This window comes from Cimex lectularius, unplaced genomic scaffold, assembly GCF_000648675.2.
Source record: "Cimex lectularius strain Harlan isolate CLEC.00 unplaced genomic scaffold, Clec_2.1 scaffold3, whole genome shotgun sequence".
Classification (NCBI taxonomy): domain Eukaryota; kingdom Metazoa; phylum Arthropoda; class Insecta; order Hemiptera; family Cimicidae; genus Cimex; species Cimex lectularius.
In genome coordinates this window covers 1,449,988-1,467,680 of record NW_019392688.1, presented here as the reverse complement: position 1 = coordinate 1,467,680, position 17,693 = coordinate 1,449,988, and the positions used below count along the sequence as shown (strand labels likewise).

The 17,693-nt window shown below is 32.7% G+C and overlaps 1 protein-coding gene across 1 annotated transcript in view; it reads left to right on the top strand.

Annotated features, from left to right (window-relative positions):
- Positions 1-1,493: 1,493 nt before the first annotated feature.
- The window catches only part of LOC106662272 (5-hydroxytryptamine receptor-like), a 338,924-nt gene continuing 322,724 nt past the window's right edge, over positions 1,494-17,693 (top strand). Inside the window, exon 1 of the mRNA XM_014386248.2 lies at positions 1,494-1,733. Coding sequence (XP_014241734.2) covers positions 1,625-1,733 — 109 coding nt within the window. The 5' untranslated portion in view covers positions 1,494-1,624. The remainder of the gene's footprint in view (positions 1,734-17,693) is intronic.

The window sequence follows — 17,693 nt, the reverse complement described above, 5'->3', positions numbered from 1 at the left end:
GTGAATTACAAAACATATGTAGATTGGAAAAATTACAATAAAGATGAAAATGTAAACTTTGAACCAAGTATTTCATACTCATATGCTACTCTTGTGGTGTCATATTACTGTTGGGTGAAATGTTGTGAGACGTGAATTTGTACACTGCTGTTTTTGTTAAGAGAACTGAGACACACACACACAGCAGAACGGGAGGGGAAAGAAGGGTTGAATCAAAAAAGTTAGTGTCACGAGTAGTATTCGAACCCACGACCTTCGGCTCAATATACCGCTACTCTTACCACTTGACACGATAGCTCAAGCGGTAGAGCAGCGGCGTATTTAGCCGAAGGTCGTTGGTCGAATCCCGCTCGTGACACTGATTTTTTAATTTCAACCAATACCTTACATAAAGATTAATTAATTGAAAGAAGTTATTTGGTCAATCGGACCACGGAATATAATGGACTTTATTTTTATATTCCCTTTTCCTTTGTTATCGTCCTAAACAATTAACTTCCTTTCCAATATCGAATAACCCGAATAAAAAATCCAATCCAGAAAATCCCCATTCTAGACCTCCTTTGAGATAAACAAAACCGCCTATGATCAAAGAAAATTTCCCAGATTTACCGCTTTCCCCCCGTCACAATCATGTAAAAACAGCAGAATACTAATTCATGTTTCGCCATAATTTCACACAACACCAATATGACACCACAAGAATAGCACCTTATTTTATATAAGTATGAAATACTCGGTTCCAAGTTTATATTTACATCTGTGTTGTCATTTTTCCAATCAACATATGTTTTGTAATTCAACCAGGCCCTGAAGATGACCCGAATAAAGGTCAAAATTCGGAAAAAAATGAAAAAGCTGTTTTTCTAAACTACTTTATTCTTGCCCACTTCAAGACTCAAACAAAATTATTAAACAATCTGTCACTAAAAAACACACTTTTTTTGTTATGTCAAGCCATTTGTCTCTGATAAGTGTTAGGTGTATTGGGATGTTTTGGTAGACAATTTCACACAAAACCAATATGACACCACAAGAATAACATCTCTCTTTATGCCGAATAAAGGTCGTAACGTTGGCAATGAAAAAGGTGTTTTTTCTAAGCTACCTCATTCTTGACCGCTCCTTACCAACAAATTATTAAGTACTATTTGCAAGCATTACAATTTACAGTATTAAGTACAATGTAAAGGAGAAAAAATATTTTACAAAAAATTAAGAAAAACTGGCAGGTTGTAAGTTTTACAAGCACGGTCATAGTATCAACCCATTTTTTTTTTTTTTTTTAATATCAATTACAATTTGTTTTAATTTTTCCTAGAGTTTAAATAAATAAGCTGTACTAGAACAGCAGAGGCATTAATTCTAAGACTTGAGTCTAACTTTTTGCCAGATTATAAAAAATTTAATTCTCATTTAGAGCATAATAAACCAAAGAAAGGAGGAACGAGGAAGGCAAAATGGGAGTGGAGGAAATTAGTTGAGACAAAGAAAGCACTCATCCCGGCACCCTTGTCCACGGATCCCAGCGGGTAGTACTCTCCTCCCATAGTACTCCCTCATTTCCTCTCCACCCTCTCGGGAGGGAGAGGCGCTCCGCCACATTCCCCGTCCTCGTCTGACCATGCGCCCCGGGATGGAGACCGGTAGAAAGCTTACTTGTGGATCCGAACTCGGTGGTTTCACAACGGCAATCCTCCCTCTTCGACATCGTGCAACAAAAAATACAGAAGGTAGGACCGTTTGAAAAAATATCATTACAACGAATCCCAGCGATATTCTTTACGAGAGAATATTAAAAAAATTCTCATTTTAATAAATATGAAAAATTATTACCTTCTTATAAAAATCACAGAAATCAGAGGTGGAAAATGCTAAAGTGCAAAAAAATCAAAAGTAATATTTACAACTATATATTTCCAATCTATCCCTTCATTACGATATTTAAAAATTTTCTGTATAATTTATTTTCGCTGAACTCTCATTTTTTGACTAAATCTACATCTTTATAATTTAAGTTATGATACATTAAATAATGTATTAATATTAATGGCTTGGCAATGAATCATAGGAGGAAGGGCTGTTTGATAAAAAATATCTTCACAAATAAGATTTATTTATATGCAAATATATTCATCTCTTAAGATATTACAAAATGAAAAAAAAATTTACGATTAATGTCGTCATTAACCCATAATTTTATATTTCGAAATATATTTAACGTTAAAAAGTTTAAACTTTTATACATATATCTTGATGGTACAATCAATTAACGGTTAAATGTGCAAGAATCATGTATCGGTTTTGAAAATAATGCTGTTTTAAACTGACATTGTGATTAATGACATAGGAAGAAGGATAGTTCAAAATAAGATTATATATTGCAGAATATTCAACGTGAACCAACAAATATATAACAAATCATGATTGATAATATCAACTTTGATTGTAAACTATTGATATAAATTATGTAGGAAGTAGGATAATTAAATTAAAGATTATACATTGCAGACATAGAATGTGAAACAACTAAAATATAACAAATCAGAATTAATAGTATCAATTTTGATTGTAAATTATTAATATAAATCATACATGAGGTAGGATAGTTAAAAAAAGATTATAAATTGCAGGTATAGAATATGAAGCAACAAAAGTATAACAAATTAGAATTAATAGTATCAACTTTGATTGTAAATTATTAATATAAATCATACAGGAGGTAGGATAGTTAAAAAAGATTATATATTGCAGGTATAGAATATGAAGCAACAAAAATATAACAAATCAGAATTACTTTAATTGTAAACTATTCAAATTAATGACATAGGATAAAGTAGAGATAAAAGGATTATATATAGAATGTGAAGCAACAAAAATTTAACAAATCACGATGAATTATATTATTTCAACTTTAATTGTAAATTATTAATATAATTGACATAGGAAGTAGGATAGATAAAAAGATGTATTGCATATACAGAAGGTGAAGTAACAAAAATATAACAAATCAGGATTAATTATATCAATTTTAATTATAAAATATTAATATAAATGATATCGTAAGTAGGATAGTTAAAAAAAAAGATTATGTATTTTAGATGTAGAATATGAAGTAACAAAACATCAGGACTAACAATTAACTCTGATTGTAAACTATTTATATTTACAAGTATATAGCTCAAAATTTATTTTTTCTTCGCAAGTTATTAAATGTATAAAGATTACCTCTATATAATTTAGATTACTGTTTTTAAAATAATATATATTCCCTTTAACTGGTGTCCTTACAAAACGGGTAGGGCTATTGGAAAAATACCCATACAATGATTCGGACGATTTTTATTATGATATCTAATAAAGAAAAAAAAATTTCTTTACAATATTCAAAGCTCTTGCTTTAATATCTGAAGTAGTCAAATAGTAAACCTCTCACGAAATAAAGAATTGTTGAGGAAAAATACATGAAATCACAACCATCCCTGCTTATTAGCTATTGACATTTAAAGTTTAAATATTTCAAATACACCTTTCTTAAAAAATACTAGTTCAAATTACACTCAAACACATACATATAGAAAGTGGAGGGTTGATAAGACGTACGTTAGTCTTTATAAGAAAATTTTGAAAAACAAAACACTAAAATCGATTAAAAAACATAATAAATTATGATTCCGAAAATAAATCATCATTGATTATGAACTGTTAATATTTAAAATTTTCCAAATGTATTGAAAGCCATCGATTTTTGTATTTGAAAATTAAAATATCGTATACAAGAAAATAAACAAATGGAAAAAAAGGAAAAAAACATTGATTCTGTGAGGGAAGAGGTTTTAATCTTAAAAAATATTCATATTTTCAATAAAATTCTCATATAGTAGCTATAAATTGAATGCATAGAATAAAAATTGACGACTAATACATATACTTTAGCTTGTAAACTAGCGTAAATTCTTTATACCAATGCAATGTAAAGATAGTAAAAAAATAACATTATTCTTAGTATAATTTAAATATTAATTAGTAATTATATGCAATATTACTATAAGCAATTTGGTTTTTACATAATTTTCTTCAAAAATTATTTAGTAAAGAAGAACGGATTTATGGAATTTGGTGTGTTTTGTGTCGTGAATTCCCATCAAATGTTAAGATGTAAGATATAATATAGTATACCTATAGTACACATATGAGTCCTAGTTCATAAAAAAAATCGATTAGTAGGCCCGGTTTCAGTAATTGAATTTCTTCTACGGTTACGTGTACATCCTAAAACACTTCCTTCTGCAAATGTAGCTCCACAGTTTGTAAGTGTGTTCAATGCTCATTTAGTCTGCAGTGTCCTGTTAAGAATTCGTTAATAATTAGGATTCGAAGTTTTTCCTCCTTCCTTTAATGCATCCTGCTTTTTTTTCCTTCTAAAATTTCAATTGAAGCCTACTTTTCTTCCGTGTCCACAATCCAGTGCATGTGCCTTAGCCGGCAATGCCTTATCAGGAGGCCAACCATAATCCTGCTTCAGTTGCGGTTACCTTCCAGCAATTCCTTTGTAAGTCTTGCCGATCAATTACGGGAGACACACCGAGCATATTTTTTCGACATGCCGGAGAGATACGTGGGCTTTAGCTCAAAAGTAAGTGTCCGTGGGCCAACCTAGCAAGGCTTAATCTTAGTCGGATGAGTTTACCTTTTATACAATTCAAATCCTTCCAACAACACTTATCGACCGTGGTCTTGACGCGCAAGAGTTTCTCGGACCACCCAGCCTACGACCTTGCCACCTTTTCTATACCATATTATAAACGAAACAGCTTTCAGTACTACACACAATAAAACAATCCTGGTTTCTTAAAAAAATGGGAACAGGGGACCGAAATACTTGCTGCCGTGCTCAACCACTATCCGCTCCCTATGTGTAGTCAAGCAAGCTTCAATTTGGTGATATTTACGTTTTTATTTCTTTTTTATTATTTATGAAATATAGATATATTTCAAAAACCTGGCTGTATCTGTTCCACAATTAAAAAAAGTTAATTCAATTAGAAATGCAATGCCTTTATAGTTAAATACTCCGAAATGCATACAAGATATACAAGAAATAGTACATTATTAATTTCAAGTATAGCAAATAAAAATATTAAAATGAATATTAATATATTTTTGTTTTAATTGGTCCTATTAGCTAAATTAATTATTTAATTTTTTTTTCAAAGTTTGGTTGAGTTGAAAAATTAGTGTCTCGATCAGCATTGAACCTACTCCGGATGTCGAATTTTTCTACTCAACCTTACTTTGGATAAAAAATAATAAATCAATTGAATTAAAATGAGTATTTTATTTGTTTCATTAGTTTGGTTAAATTTGAAATAGTGTTTCATTTAAAATAAATTAAAACAAATAAGCCCAATAACGTTTTCTACATACAGACGATTATGTTTAAATTACGTTGCATTATTAGTAAACGTTAAAATATTTTATTTCAACAATGGTACTCGAATCATAAATTCGAAGAGAGGTTTTTAATAAGCTTTACAAGTGCTTTACACTCTTTGACAAATTAACTCTTAAAATATTAATTCAAATAAATACGACTTAGTAAATTTGAAACTTTTCTGTGTGTAGTAACACAGGAAGCATATTAGTATAATTAAAACTGCTAATAAATGTAAATTATGGTAAGTATAAGTAGCAGCATAACAATTTTATCATTAGCTAGTAGTTTAAGAAGAGTTAGCAAGATTTAGTGTTAACAAAATATGACTTATGTAGTTTAAAAGAATTTGATTTGTTTCCTTTTTGCAAAGTATCATCATTCCTGTCTGGTTTTATTATTTTAAGATGTTTAACAATAAAATTAGTGGGGTAATATGAAAAACCGCTGACACTTATAAATGGTGTAGAATTTAGAGCATAAGCACATTGTTCTGCGTTAATTATTAGAGAAAAATGTTGCTGATGCTAATATTCGCCTCAGAGGGATGAAAACGAATATTAAATGTAATGCTTGTTTTATGCAGGGTTCATAATGAATCTTGTTAAGCGGATACAACGGGTTTCGCAACTATTCATGAAGTTGCTCAAACAATCGAGCGGTCTCGAAATGTTGGTTTTTGGCGTTAACATGAAAACAACGCGTATTATTGTATTAATTTAAATGAAGAAAGTTGACGTGAGAATCAACTGGATTTTCACGAAGGAGTTATAAGATTTTCGCTCCGTTCTGAATAAAAATTTTGCCCCCCCCCCACGAAACTTACGAATACGTTAAGGTGTGGCAACTTCTTTGACATCGAAAGTTTTCCCACTTTGGACGGGGGAGAGAAAAAAGTTATTCTCTACGTTTGAAAAGACTTGGCGATTCAACGGCCGAATGGTAATTACGATCAATTTACCCTGGATTTTCACGTTTACTATGGCAATTGTTATGCTGATAATTGATCGTTGAATAATGGATGGTTCTGGGGCAGGAATCCATTCGCTGTGAATATTTCGGCGTTTGGCTTGGAGAACTGCTTCGGTGCTTCATAATTTTCTATTCATTTCCCGGCACAACAAAGAGGATTTTTCATTGGACAGCGTTTCTAATTGGTCGCCAAAAGGCGAATAGTCTGACATTAAACAAAGTTTTCTAACACAAAGAAATATTTAAAAAGCGACATTGAATATGTAATTGTTAAATTAAAACAATAATTCAAGATTACTGACATAAATCACGCCTAAATTAGTTATTTTAATTATACATTAAAAAACGACCAGGGATTATTAGAATGAAAACACTTACATGGGGACGACCAAGTTGGTGGGTCACGGATTTGGGCCAAACTTTTGGGGGTGATTCTATCGGACACGTAACAGCCACTTCTTATGAATAGGCCCTGGTTTCGCTGAAAAATTTGTTTTTTAATATTTTTACTTCGCCGTTCTACTTGCTCAAATCTACTATGTGAATATAAAATTTTACATAGTTTTTTTAGATAGATTAGGTGTCCGATATTTTGGAATGTAGAATCACCAAGAAAAGTTTGGTCCGAATCCGTGACCGCTGTCATCCCCTTGTTAGTTTAGTCGTCGCTTTTTTCAACAGGACTTTGCAATTTTAATTAACGGTTTAAAAGATCAGCAAATATGATAATATTTAATTAACAACAAATCAATATTGAACACAATCAAAACAATTTACTTCTCGTGGTAGATATTATTTCCTACTGCATTGACAAGGGGCAATACTGTTCTGGGACCTTTCTTGACGTAAGTCATGCTTTTGATCGAGTTTGGCACCTGGTCTTGCTGTTCATGTTCTTGGGCGTCCTCCTTCCACCAATTTCTCATAGTGCGCTTACCTCACTGATCGGTTTTTTCGAGTCATTGTAGCCATTTCCTTTCTGCATATTTCATTACACAACTGACATTCCATCCATTACATCGTCAAACCACATTTACAGACAGTGGAGCTCAATAACTGACATTTCCTCTCGAAACCGCCGACAACACCTCACATTACTAGAGTCTTGACGTGAACAGAAAATATTAAAATTTAATACAGACAAATCCACCAACATTACCTTCACTCTCCGTAAAAAGATCATTCCAGTCTACTGGAATAATATTCCCCTCCCAACTGCGGAAGAGGTGCTGTACCTCGGACTGTACATCTTCAAATGCTTGACGACGTACCTAACACACGACTGTGCTTGCACGTTCTGTTTTACCTCTCAAAATAAAAGGAAAGGCTGCTTTGCAACACCATAATAATGCCGATATGGATTTAGAGTGGTTGGTGTACAGCCAAACTTCCAACATTCAAACTGCTCAATCCTTAAGCCTACGACAAATCTTTGATGCTTTATTTTATGTATTGAACATAACTCACATACAGATTTAAATATTCATTTCGTTGAAGATAATATCCGCTTTTGTTACCGCAAATTTCACAAAACTTTCCCAACCACTCACCCAATCTTTCTATCTCATCATGTTAGCGAATTAAAGGTAGTTGTAATGAATTGCAAATTACAAAAAAAAAACAACTTCATGATAAGATAAATAAACGTTTAAATGATGTTTAAATTTTATAATTTACTGAGATAAAATAGTTTTTTTTATATAGAAGTATATTTGAAACGTATACTTCAAAGATTAAACTGTTAAAAAACTGTATTCTGCTCAAATATTTATGTTCTGCTGGAAAATATTTTACACGTTTGCTAATTCTTCTAATTTTAAAAAACTTTCTTTTTTTAACAACTCTGCAAAAGAAAATTTGAGAATTATTTTATAATTGAAAAACCGAAACCTCTTTTCAACCCAATTAACCTTTTTTTCAATACTAATTAATTCAGCATTTTTCGACAATTAGTAGACATGGCTTTTAAAGGCGAATAACCGTCTTGAATAGGCAACTTTCTAGATATTTAAAATTAATAGAAATTTTGAGTGAAATTATCAGCGACCAAGGATCTAAAAATAATTATGTTAATCTCACTTATAACCTCAAGTTAATAAAGGTCTGGCACGCTTTTCGCTCTGGAAACGTACCATTTAATTTAAATTAAACTACTTTTCAGGCGTCTAATCTTGAAGTAATTTTTTAAGGAGCTGGTTCAATAATTTCAAATTCGGCTATAGTGCATTTGACCAACTGACTCCACCTTTTTGTTAAGAGTAATGTTTTATCAAAATGATCTAGGTCATGATAGGATCAGTCTGGTCGTTTCAAAACAAAATAAAAATACGATAGAAATGAATTGAAGTAGTGGATAGTTAACAACAATCGATTACAATATATTTGTAATGTATAAATTGGAAGCGGTGACTTCAGTGCCTATAATTTTTTTAAATTCTGTAAAGCACTTTAATCTAAAGAAATCTTTAATTTCATGAAAATAGATGATTGGACGAAAATTGTGTACTTAATGGGTAGGTCGAAATTCATCTAAATTCGTAAAAATTGTAAATGTTTAGTGAGACACGTAATATACGGCTGATCATACAAAATATATTTTGCGTAAAAGCATTAATTCGATTAAAATATTTTTTTTGGGTCTAAACCTCGACGGTAAAGAAAAGGCGTACGAGGCGTCCAGGACGTCCCAACCTACCGGCCTGACCGCCGCAATCCGGCCCTCTGATGCTTAAATTGCAAATGAAAACATTATACGTTCCTCCATCTCAGAATGGGTCCAACAAAAGGAGAGGTGGACAAACCCCAGAAGTACCGGATACAGTAAACTTAAGATTAAGAACCATCACTAAAACTGGCAAACATACTGGTACAGGTAAACAGGGTGAAAACAAGGGAGTAATAGGGCTTCATACTGGTCGCCGACATCTGAGATCTATATAACATGGTACGGTGACCCCATTTGTAGGTTATGCAATGAACCTCCAAATGGTTGGAAACCTGATGCAAGCAACCTCTCAAAGGAGAGTCTCCTTTTTTTTTTTTTTTNTTTTAAAAAAAAGGAGACATAACATAGGATATCAAGAAGACCCAGGAAATTATGGCAATAATTGCAGTCAGTGACTTAAGTCGATTAAACTGAGTGCTTGTAAAATATAGAAACTGGGAATCCTAGTGTTCAGCGATCATCATCAGCAGTAGCAACAAAGTATGATATTGTAGTTGCGCCTGGCGGTGGTGGAGTACACGATATTCCTCCACCATCCTTTACACATACTATATAGCTAACCTAATTGAGTTATTAACAATGAGGGTACTCAATATTTCACCATAAGCCAACTTACACTACACATTCTCGCTAATAAATACATTTACTCTCTTATATTTGTATCAGTACTATATGCAGTAAAACAACCCTGTTTCCTCCAAAGTAGTCCACCCTTGATATTCGTCCATCACCCTTTATACATACTATATATCTCATAAACTCATAAAAATACTGTTTTTTCATCACATAGAATATTATATACACTTCTATACATCTTTGTTATGATCTAAGTGAATTATTGAAAAGTGAAAAATTTTAAGACGCCAACTTTAAATATATATCTTAAAGCTTAAATGAATTTATGCATATAGGAATGTAAGAAAATAAATTATTATCCGATTTTTTTGGTTAAAACTAAGAAATATTTTTTCAACCTAATTAGATATATCACAAATAATTTGCTTGCACCTTAAGTGACTTTGTTAATGTATCGTACATCGACCGGAGGCCTAAATGTTCCTGGTCAATACTCATAAATATTTTATCACCTTATCTGACGTGATTGTTTTATTAATCCAATCAATCGATATCTGCTTTACCGGAGAGATTAGAAAAGATTTCTTAATATGTTTAATTTTTGTTGCTGGCATAATATCAATAGCATTATGACAAAATAATATATTAATCTTTTAATCTTATTGGTGTGTTTAAAATAGGGCTGTCGTCGATATGGGGTATCATGATGTTAAACTTATGATTATTGACTTTTGTTAACATCTCATTTGAATAGATAACAGTTTTATAGAATAATATATGCATTTTTTAATTAAAAATAATTTTGCAAATTGATTTAACACTACTGTGGATTTTTATTATTTTTCCTTTATTATAAAAACGTTCTTTGATGTTTCAAAGGTCAGTTATAAATCGAAAGTACGAAATTAAATAAACAATTCTGAAGTCGAAATCGAACATTCGGTTGTTATTAATTTCTCCGTCTGAATATAAATTTATCTTATGAAGCGTTTCATAAAAGAAAACTAGAATTTTTTGACAACCTAAATTGTCAATACTTTCTCCAACCTAGGCCCTGGGTCTTCATATTCTTCGCTCTGGCGGCAATAAAATTCAATCTGCGGGTTACTGGAAAGAATTATTTACAACAGAGGGAGTTAAGGAAAAATAATGTTTAAATATAACTTTCTAAGGGGCCCAGAGTGCCTGACATTTCACCCAATGGAATCTCGTGTATAAACTTAAATCACACACGTAATATCTAGAAAACGTGAGCCACTAACGTTATATCATTTTATCTGCTTTTAAAAAAGAAATGTAAGGTTTATGAAAGGGCTGTGTTTGTATTATTTGATTTGTAAACATAAAACAAAAAAAATTTGTTGTGTTAGTGTTGATATAAAGCGTTAGATATTCTGTTAGATAAAACCACGTCCAACATGTATAACATCCGAAGAAAAGCGGTTTACAAGACTTATCATATATCATATATCACTTATATCAAATTTAAAAATCCTTATTTGTCCCTACTTTTCACCCTCGCTACATGAAAAACTCAAAACATTTAAAGATTCTGTTAAATTCTATAAAAAACACGATCGATTGATTCAATTATTTGTAACCCGTTTGACGCACGTGCGCCTGCTTTTTTTTGCTATTACTTGTCTTTAGGAAGGGTGTGTAATCATAGTTAGGTTTTGTAGCGCGTAAAGGCATGAAATATGATGATGCGTTTCTACAATGATATATGACCATTCCTCTTTTTTCACGATGCCGGGACTTTATTGCTCTCAGTTTCTGCCGTTTTATCTTGCCTCTTGATCTAAAGTAGTAATCAGCATACATCGTGTTTGTTGTAGATGTGTGTGTTTTGATTTGTGTGTTACACTATTTGTTGGGTGAGGTTTTTGTGTTTATATGTCTTATTGATGCATTTGGTTGTTTGCAGCGATACATATTATACAGTAAGCAATGGGGAAAATGGGAGAGATAGACATATAGGTAGATAGATAGAGAGGGAGAGATAGAAAGAAAGGAAGAAAAATTTATTATTATGTCTTGGGAATAGGTTCCCTTAAGGAAAACAATACATATATATATATAAAAAAAAAAAAATATATATATATATTATAACAATGTAATTTTACAACTGATAATTTTATAAGAGGTAACTGTGTATTGCGTTTTTAAATGTTTGTGGTTTTTTTGTCTCAATATCAGTGGGGAGGGAGTTTCACAATTTACAGGGATAGATTAAAATGATTTTTGGTAAGTGGCAGTCTTAAATGGAGGCATATATAAAACTGCATCAAAACCCCCGGTTGATCTCGATTCAAGCTGACCTCTGCTCATAAAATGATTACATAAATATTGGGGGATCTGGCTTGGAACAAACCATATTGAAACGAACTTAGAAAATAGAATCTTCTGTACTCAAAATTGAGCCACTTCAAACAGTGATAGTATTGACCAATATAAGTTGCTACAGTGCATGATGCATTTCTTTATCATGTTCCTCAATTGCAAGTGAAAGAGTTTCACTAATTGTAACAGCTGAGCACTTCACAGAATCGACATAAGGCAAGTTATTTGCAAGTATCTTTGTTCTACTCAGTGATTGATAATCTGAGGTGTTAACATATCAAACTACCGTGACTATAGCTTTCATTTTTGCACGTTGAAGACTATTTCTTGCTTTCAGCCCATTTACAAATACTTTCAACATCCAAATTCACCTTCCTAATATATATTCTAATTTAGAAGGTGACGCATGGAAGTAAACCTGGGGGTCATCTGCGTACTTGAAATATTTGCTATATTTAATAGAAGCAGATATGTTTCTGACATAGATGGAAAATAAAAGTGGACCTAAGACAGAACCCTGTGGAACTCAGGACTTAAAAGGTTCCCACGAAGACGTTTTATCATTCGCTCCAATCACAGCTTGTTTTCTTCCAGTGAAATATGATTCAAACCACTTGAAAGGCAGAACGGAAAAATTCAATTACTATAACATATGAAGGAGCAAACAGTGATTCTCCAAGTCAAAGACTTTTAAAAAGTCTGTTTTTTTTTTTAATTTATTACCTTGTTACCTCTACATGATCTGTACACATGATTAATATATCACACAGCACAACACTAACACAAATGCCACCACTGCACCGGTAGCACACATGCTTTGAGGATCCAGCCACTGCTGGCACTCAGTGTGTATGATTAGGGGTCAAGGAGGTCCCGAGGCCATCGTCCGTTGAGGCGACGTGGTGGGTTGTCCTTGGAGTGGAGTGAGTGGAGAGTGCTCGAGCAGTATGGTTAGGATGGTTCGAAAGGTTGGTATGGAAGGTTTGGAATCTGGATTGGATTAGTTCGTTGACAAAAAGAATGTTGAGGTCTTTGTGTAGTGACATAATAAGGTGCTTTGACAATTTATCTAAGGACTTTCGAATGGAAGGACTAGATGCGCTCGATATTGGAAGGCTTGGCAGTACCCCACAGTTCTACTCCGTATGCACGTATTTTACTAAGGTCTTGTACAGTGTTACATTTGTCTTAATTGTCAAAGTCGATTTCGGTCTTAGAAGTCTTCGTAGTAGTCCAAGGCTTGTATTAAATTTTTTAAAAAGTCTTTTGTGGTGTTTCCACGTCAGCTTGCTGTCGAGATATAGTCCCAGGTATTTGACTTGAGTGGAAACTGGTATCTCTTTGTTGCTGATGTTAAATGGAGGGCAAGACTGCTATTTCAGCGAAAAAGTATTCTGAGTGCATTTTTCTTCGTTCAGTCTTGTCCTCCGTTTTTGCACTAGTCTTCGAGAAGCTCAAGGTGTTCCTGGATGTTGGAGGTAGCATAGACAGGATTCGAGTTAGAGGATAGGATTGCGGTAGTCCGCGGTGATAATAGTGTTAGGATGTATTGGTAGGTCAGCAGTATAAATTATATATAGGATAGGACCTTGAGGTACACCGGCCTGTATCTGTTTGACTTCCGAGAATTCATTGCCGCACCTCACTCTGAAACAGCGATCAGTTAGGTAGGATAAAAGTTGCAAAGTCAAAGAATAAAGAACCTCACCATGGGTTTATCAATAGCCTAGCGTATATCGCCTGTCAGTTTCACAAAACACTATTTCAATTTAAATGTGAATACAGCAATGTTACACAGTTTCAACAAAAGGAGGGAACTAGATTGGTTTGATAAATTTGAAATCAAAAAATGTAAAATTTAACATGGTGACAATGCATAAATAATATAATCGATTTTGATTTACCCCCATTTCAAACATGTACCTAATTAATATTGATAATACAAGTGAATTACTAATTTATAACTATTTTCTTACAGTATTTATTTGGGTAATATTTAGTTGTGTTATAATTCACGTTTTTCGCACGTTCAAAATTGAGTGGCCAACCAGCCTTTCATAAGAAAGTCATGTCGGTTAATCAGCAGGTCTCTGTTACAATTCATGTCGAGAGACGTGTTTGTTACTACTTCAACCTGTTGATGAGCGTTTAATGCTTGAAATCCGGGTTGTAAACAACAAATCTGTGATTAGAACCATCATTTACAAAAAGTGAATCCACATGCTCACCCACCTTTGCTATTTCTACTTATGGAACGCGTTCCAATCTTTACAGACTACAAAATCTACTATCTAAAATTCTAATTATGTTAATTAATGCTCCCTTCTATGTCTCTAGCCATATAATTTATACCGAAATAAAACCATTGGTAGCCGACCTTGCCTAATTCCGTTACAAAAGTTTTCATTCTAAATTACCTGATCTCCCAAACCCTTTAATTCGCGAATCGTCATCTGCACTTAGTTGCCTAACATCTGCAAAGGATAGTTGCCAAGTGATCTCCATCTTGTTGGTAAACTAACGGCTACCATCACTGATGAACGCGGTTCATGCCTTACACGTCCATTTGTGTATCATGCCCATGCATTTGTGTACACGTTCACACATATTTTGATGAATTCAACATTTTTGCTTCTTGCATATTTAAAGTGTAGTTCTAAATAAATAAACGAATATGCATTTTTTTAATAAGTCGAGTTAATTCAATTAAATTCAAACTGATTTGTATTAAATGATATTGTTTCTCATTTTACGGATAATGTGTGGTGATTAGTGTCCGTTAGTCGATGATTATTCGGAACTCGTGAGATGCTGTTTGGTGTGACGTAGGTTTAGAAAAACATTTTCTTTACCGTGCCAACGTTTCGATCTTTATTGAGATCATCTTCAGGGCCTGGGATTTACAAACATTGTTTAAATTTAACAAATACATGTAGGATGTGGAAAAAGTGAATTTATACAATGCAAAAAAATATATTTTTATATTCAATCAAAGTATTTCCTTCAAAATCCAACAGCAATATCCATAAACATAAAACAGCAATATCTCACTGGCACTATTCCACTGAACGCTGTTTGGAATAAAATGATGGAAGTGCCGGCAAAAGAACTTCACCATGAAATACATATAACTTGTTTAAATTCTGCATTACTATTGTAAATCCACCGCCCCTACCAATTGAAGAGCGTTCAAATTTCAAATTCAAAGCTCACAATGCCTATTGTTGAGTAGGGTTTACGTATATTTTTGCGTGAAAATTATCAAGCAAAAGGAGTCACGTTTAAAATAGGCACATGACGTCAGTTAAGTTACAAACTCGGTACAGCTCAATTGATATAAGTTACAGGGTAAATTGATTTCACTCCGAATTTATTCGACCTTCGCCCTATGTATAGCGGAGATGTTGACTTAGTTTGTCAACTCTCTTCGTGTTGATGGAGTCTGATTGGAAAGTTTGAGAGAGAGCGAGACGAACAATTAGCCTACTACCCTTAAAGTTACTGTATTCTCATCCTGAAATTCAAAGATAGGGAATCCTCTTTTGTGTTTGACAAAATAATAATTGGATGCTTGAAAGGTGTTTGTACGTTCTTCTTTGGGTGTTCCAGTTTAAATATTGATTTATCTTTTAATTTGAAGGTTTTCACATACATTAATTCCTCAAATAAAGTTTTTGTTGGTAAATTACTGTAGTAATTAAGTAAGAAGTACTTAAAAAAGAGGTACTTAAATACTTACTAATGATACATACACTGACAAGCAAAAAATTCCACCCATGTGTAATATAACTTGATTTTTATATACTTTTGTATATTAATCAAAGTTTCACGTATTTTAACGTTTAATAATTCAGTCTTTGTCTAAGAATGTAAAAAAAAGTAAATTGCTAAGGGAAATGAAAACAAAATAATAATAAAAAAAACGGACATATAAGATTTGTTTTAATTTTTTTTAGATTTTTAAGTAACATTTCAATATCACGTATTTCCTCTTCTTGCTTTAATTACATCTCGAAGACGCCTTGCCATATTTTCTACCAGTCTGGAAATGTCTCTTTGCTGGAGGTTAGTCCATTCTTCAATAGCCGCATACCTGGAACATCAATCATCAATAAGTGCCATACCACGCGCAACATCCTAAGCACTAAGTGACATTTTTAAGTTTAAAAATTGAAATAAAAAAAAACAAAGATGAAAACTAAACAGTTTATTGATTCAGAATTCAAATGAGAAAGAATAAATATTTTAAATTCTATAAAACGTAAGCATTTAAAAATCCTTTATCCATGTTTTGGATTAAGGATTAAATGAGGTTACCTCTGGTTCATATTCCAAATTTAAAACAGCATAAACATAGATTGATAGAAACAACAACAAACAAACAAGACAAATCAAGGGCAAAATTTTCTTTTTTCGAGAAAAAAGTCAATTGGGTGGGATTTTTTGTCTATCAGTGTATTCTAAAACATTCATACTTATATTTGGTTATTGCTATGTATTGTTTATTTGGAGATCGTGAGATGCGGTTTGGTGTGACGTAGGTTTAGAAAAACAATTTCTTTATCGTGCCGACGTTTCGATCTTTATTGAGATCATCTTCAGGGCCTGGGATTTAAAAACATTGTTCATACAAATACATGTAGGATGTGAAAAAAAATGAATTTATACAATGCTAGAAATTTTAGACTCAATCAAAGTATTTGTACTCACTTATGTATTGTATGTAATTGAAACGTGTGTAAATAAATGTTAATAGGTTGTGTACACTGTATGTATCAAAATCAATAACCAAACTTTTATATTATATCTGAGATAGAGCGTGGATTGGTTTCGATTTAGTTATTTTAGTTTTGTTGGGTTGGTAATAAGTTATTTTTTCCCAGCAGTGTAATTTTCTTATATCAACATAACACAACACTAAAATACAGTTTGCTTTTAAATGTTAATTGTTAAAGCATTCACGGAACTAACTTTTCCTAACTTTAGCTTGACACGTTGGGTGGTAATCCTCACCAAGTGTACAGTCCTGACGTGGCTGATACTCAGTAGCTGGACTTATAAAGCTTTGCAGTTAGATTGTTTCACTAGTCGATTGTAATTTTGAATATTTCTAATATAACGGAATTCTCTTGTCGGTTGTTTTTACTGGCAATACGAATGGACTTTATGACCTGTTAGTATAAAGAAATATTGCTGTCGGTAGAATCCTTCCCAATTTTCTCCAACTATATATTGGGTATTTCTCGTTATGATATCGAAGTATATATATATATNGAGAGTGAGAGAGTGAGTTTTAACACTATCTTGCGATTTTAAAATTTCCTTTTTTAACTGATATGTAAGTGGTTGTTGCTTGAAAATAATTTAAAATGTTAATAGATAAACGGATAAACGCCACTATCCGATGAAATATGTTGAAGAACAGCACAAAATAAAAAAGAGTGATTTGCATACTGAATCGATCATTCCGGGTCAATGTTTTCCTCATTAAAGTCGGATCCGCCCGGCTCAAAACGCTTTGGCGAAGGTGGGAAGGGGTAAAGCCTAAATCGGTAGGAAAAGGAAAACGGAAAATCCAATCAGGGCCACATAACCATTCGTACATGAACTCCGTGATTTTACACCTCGGGTACGCTAAAGCGA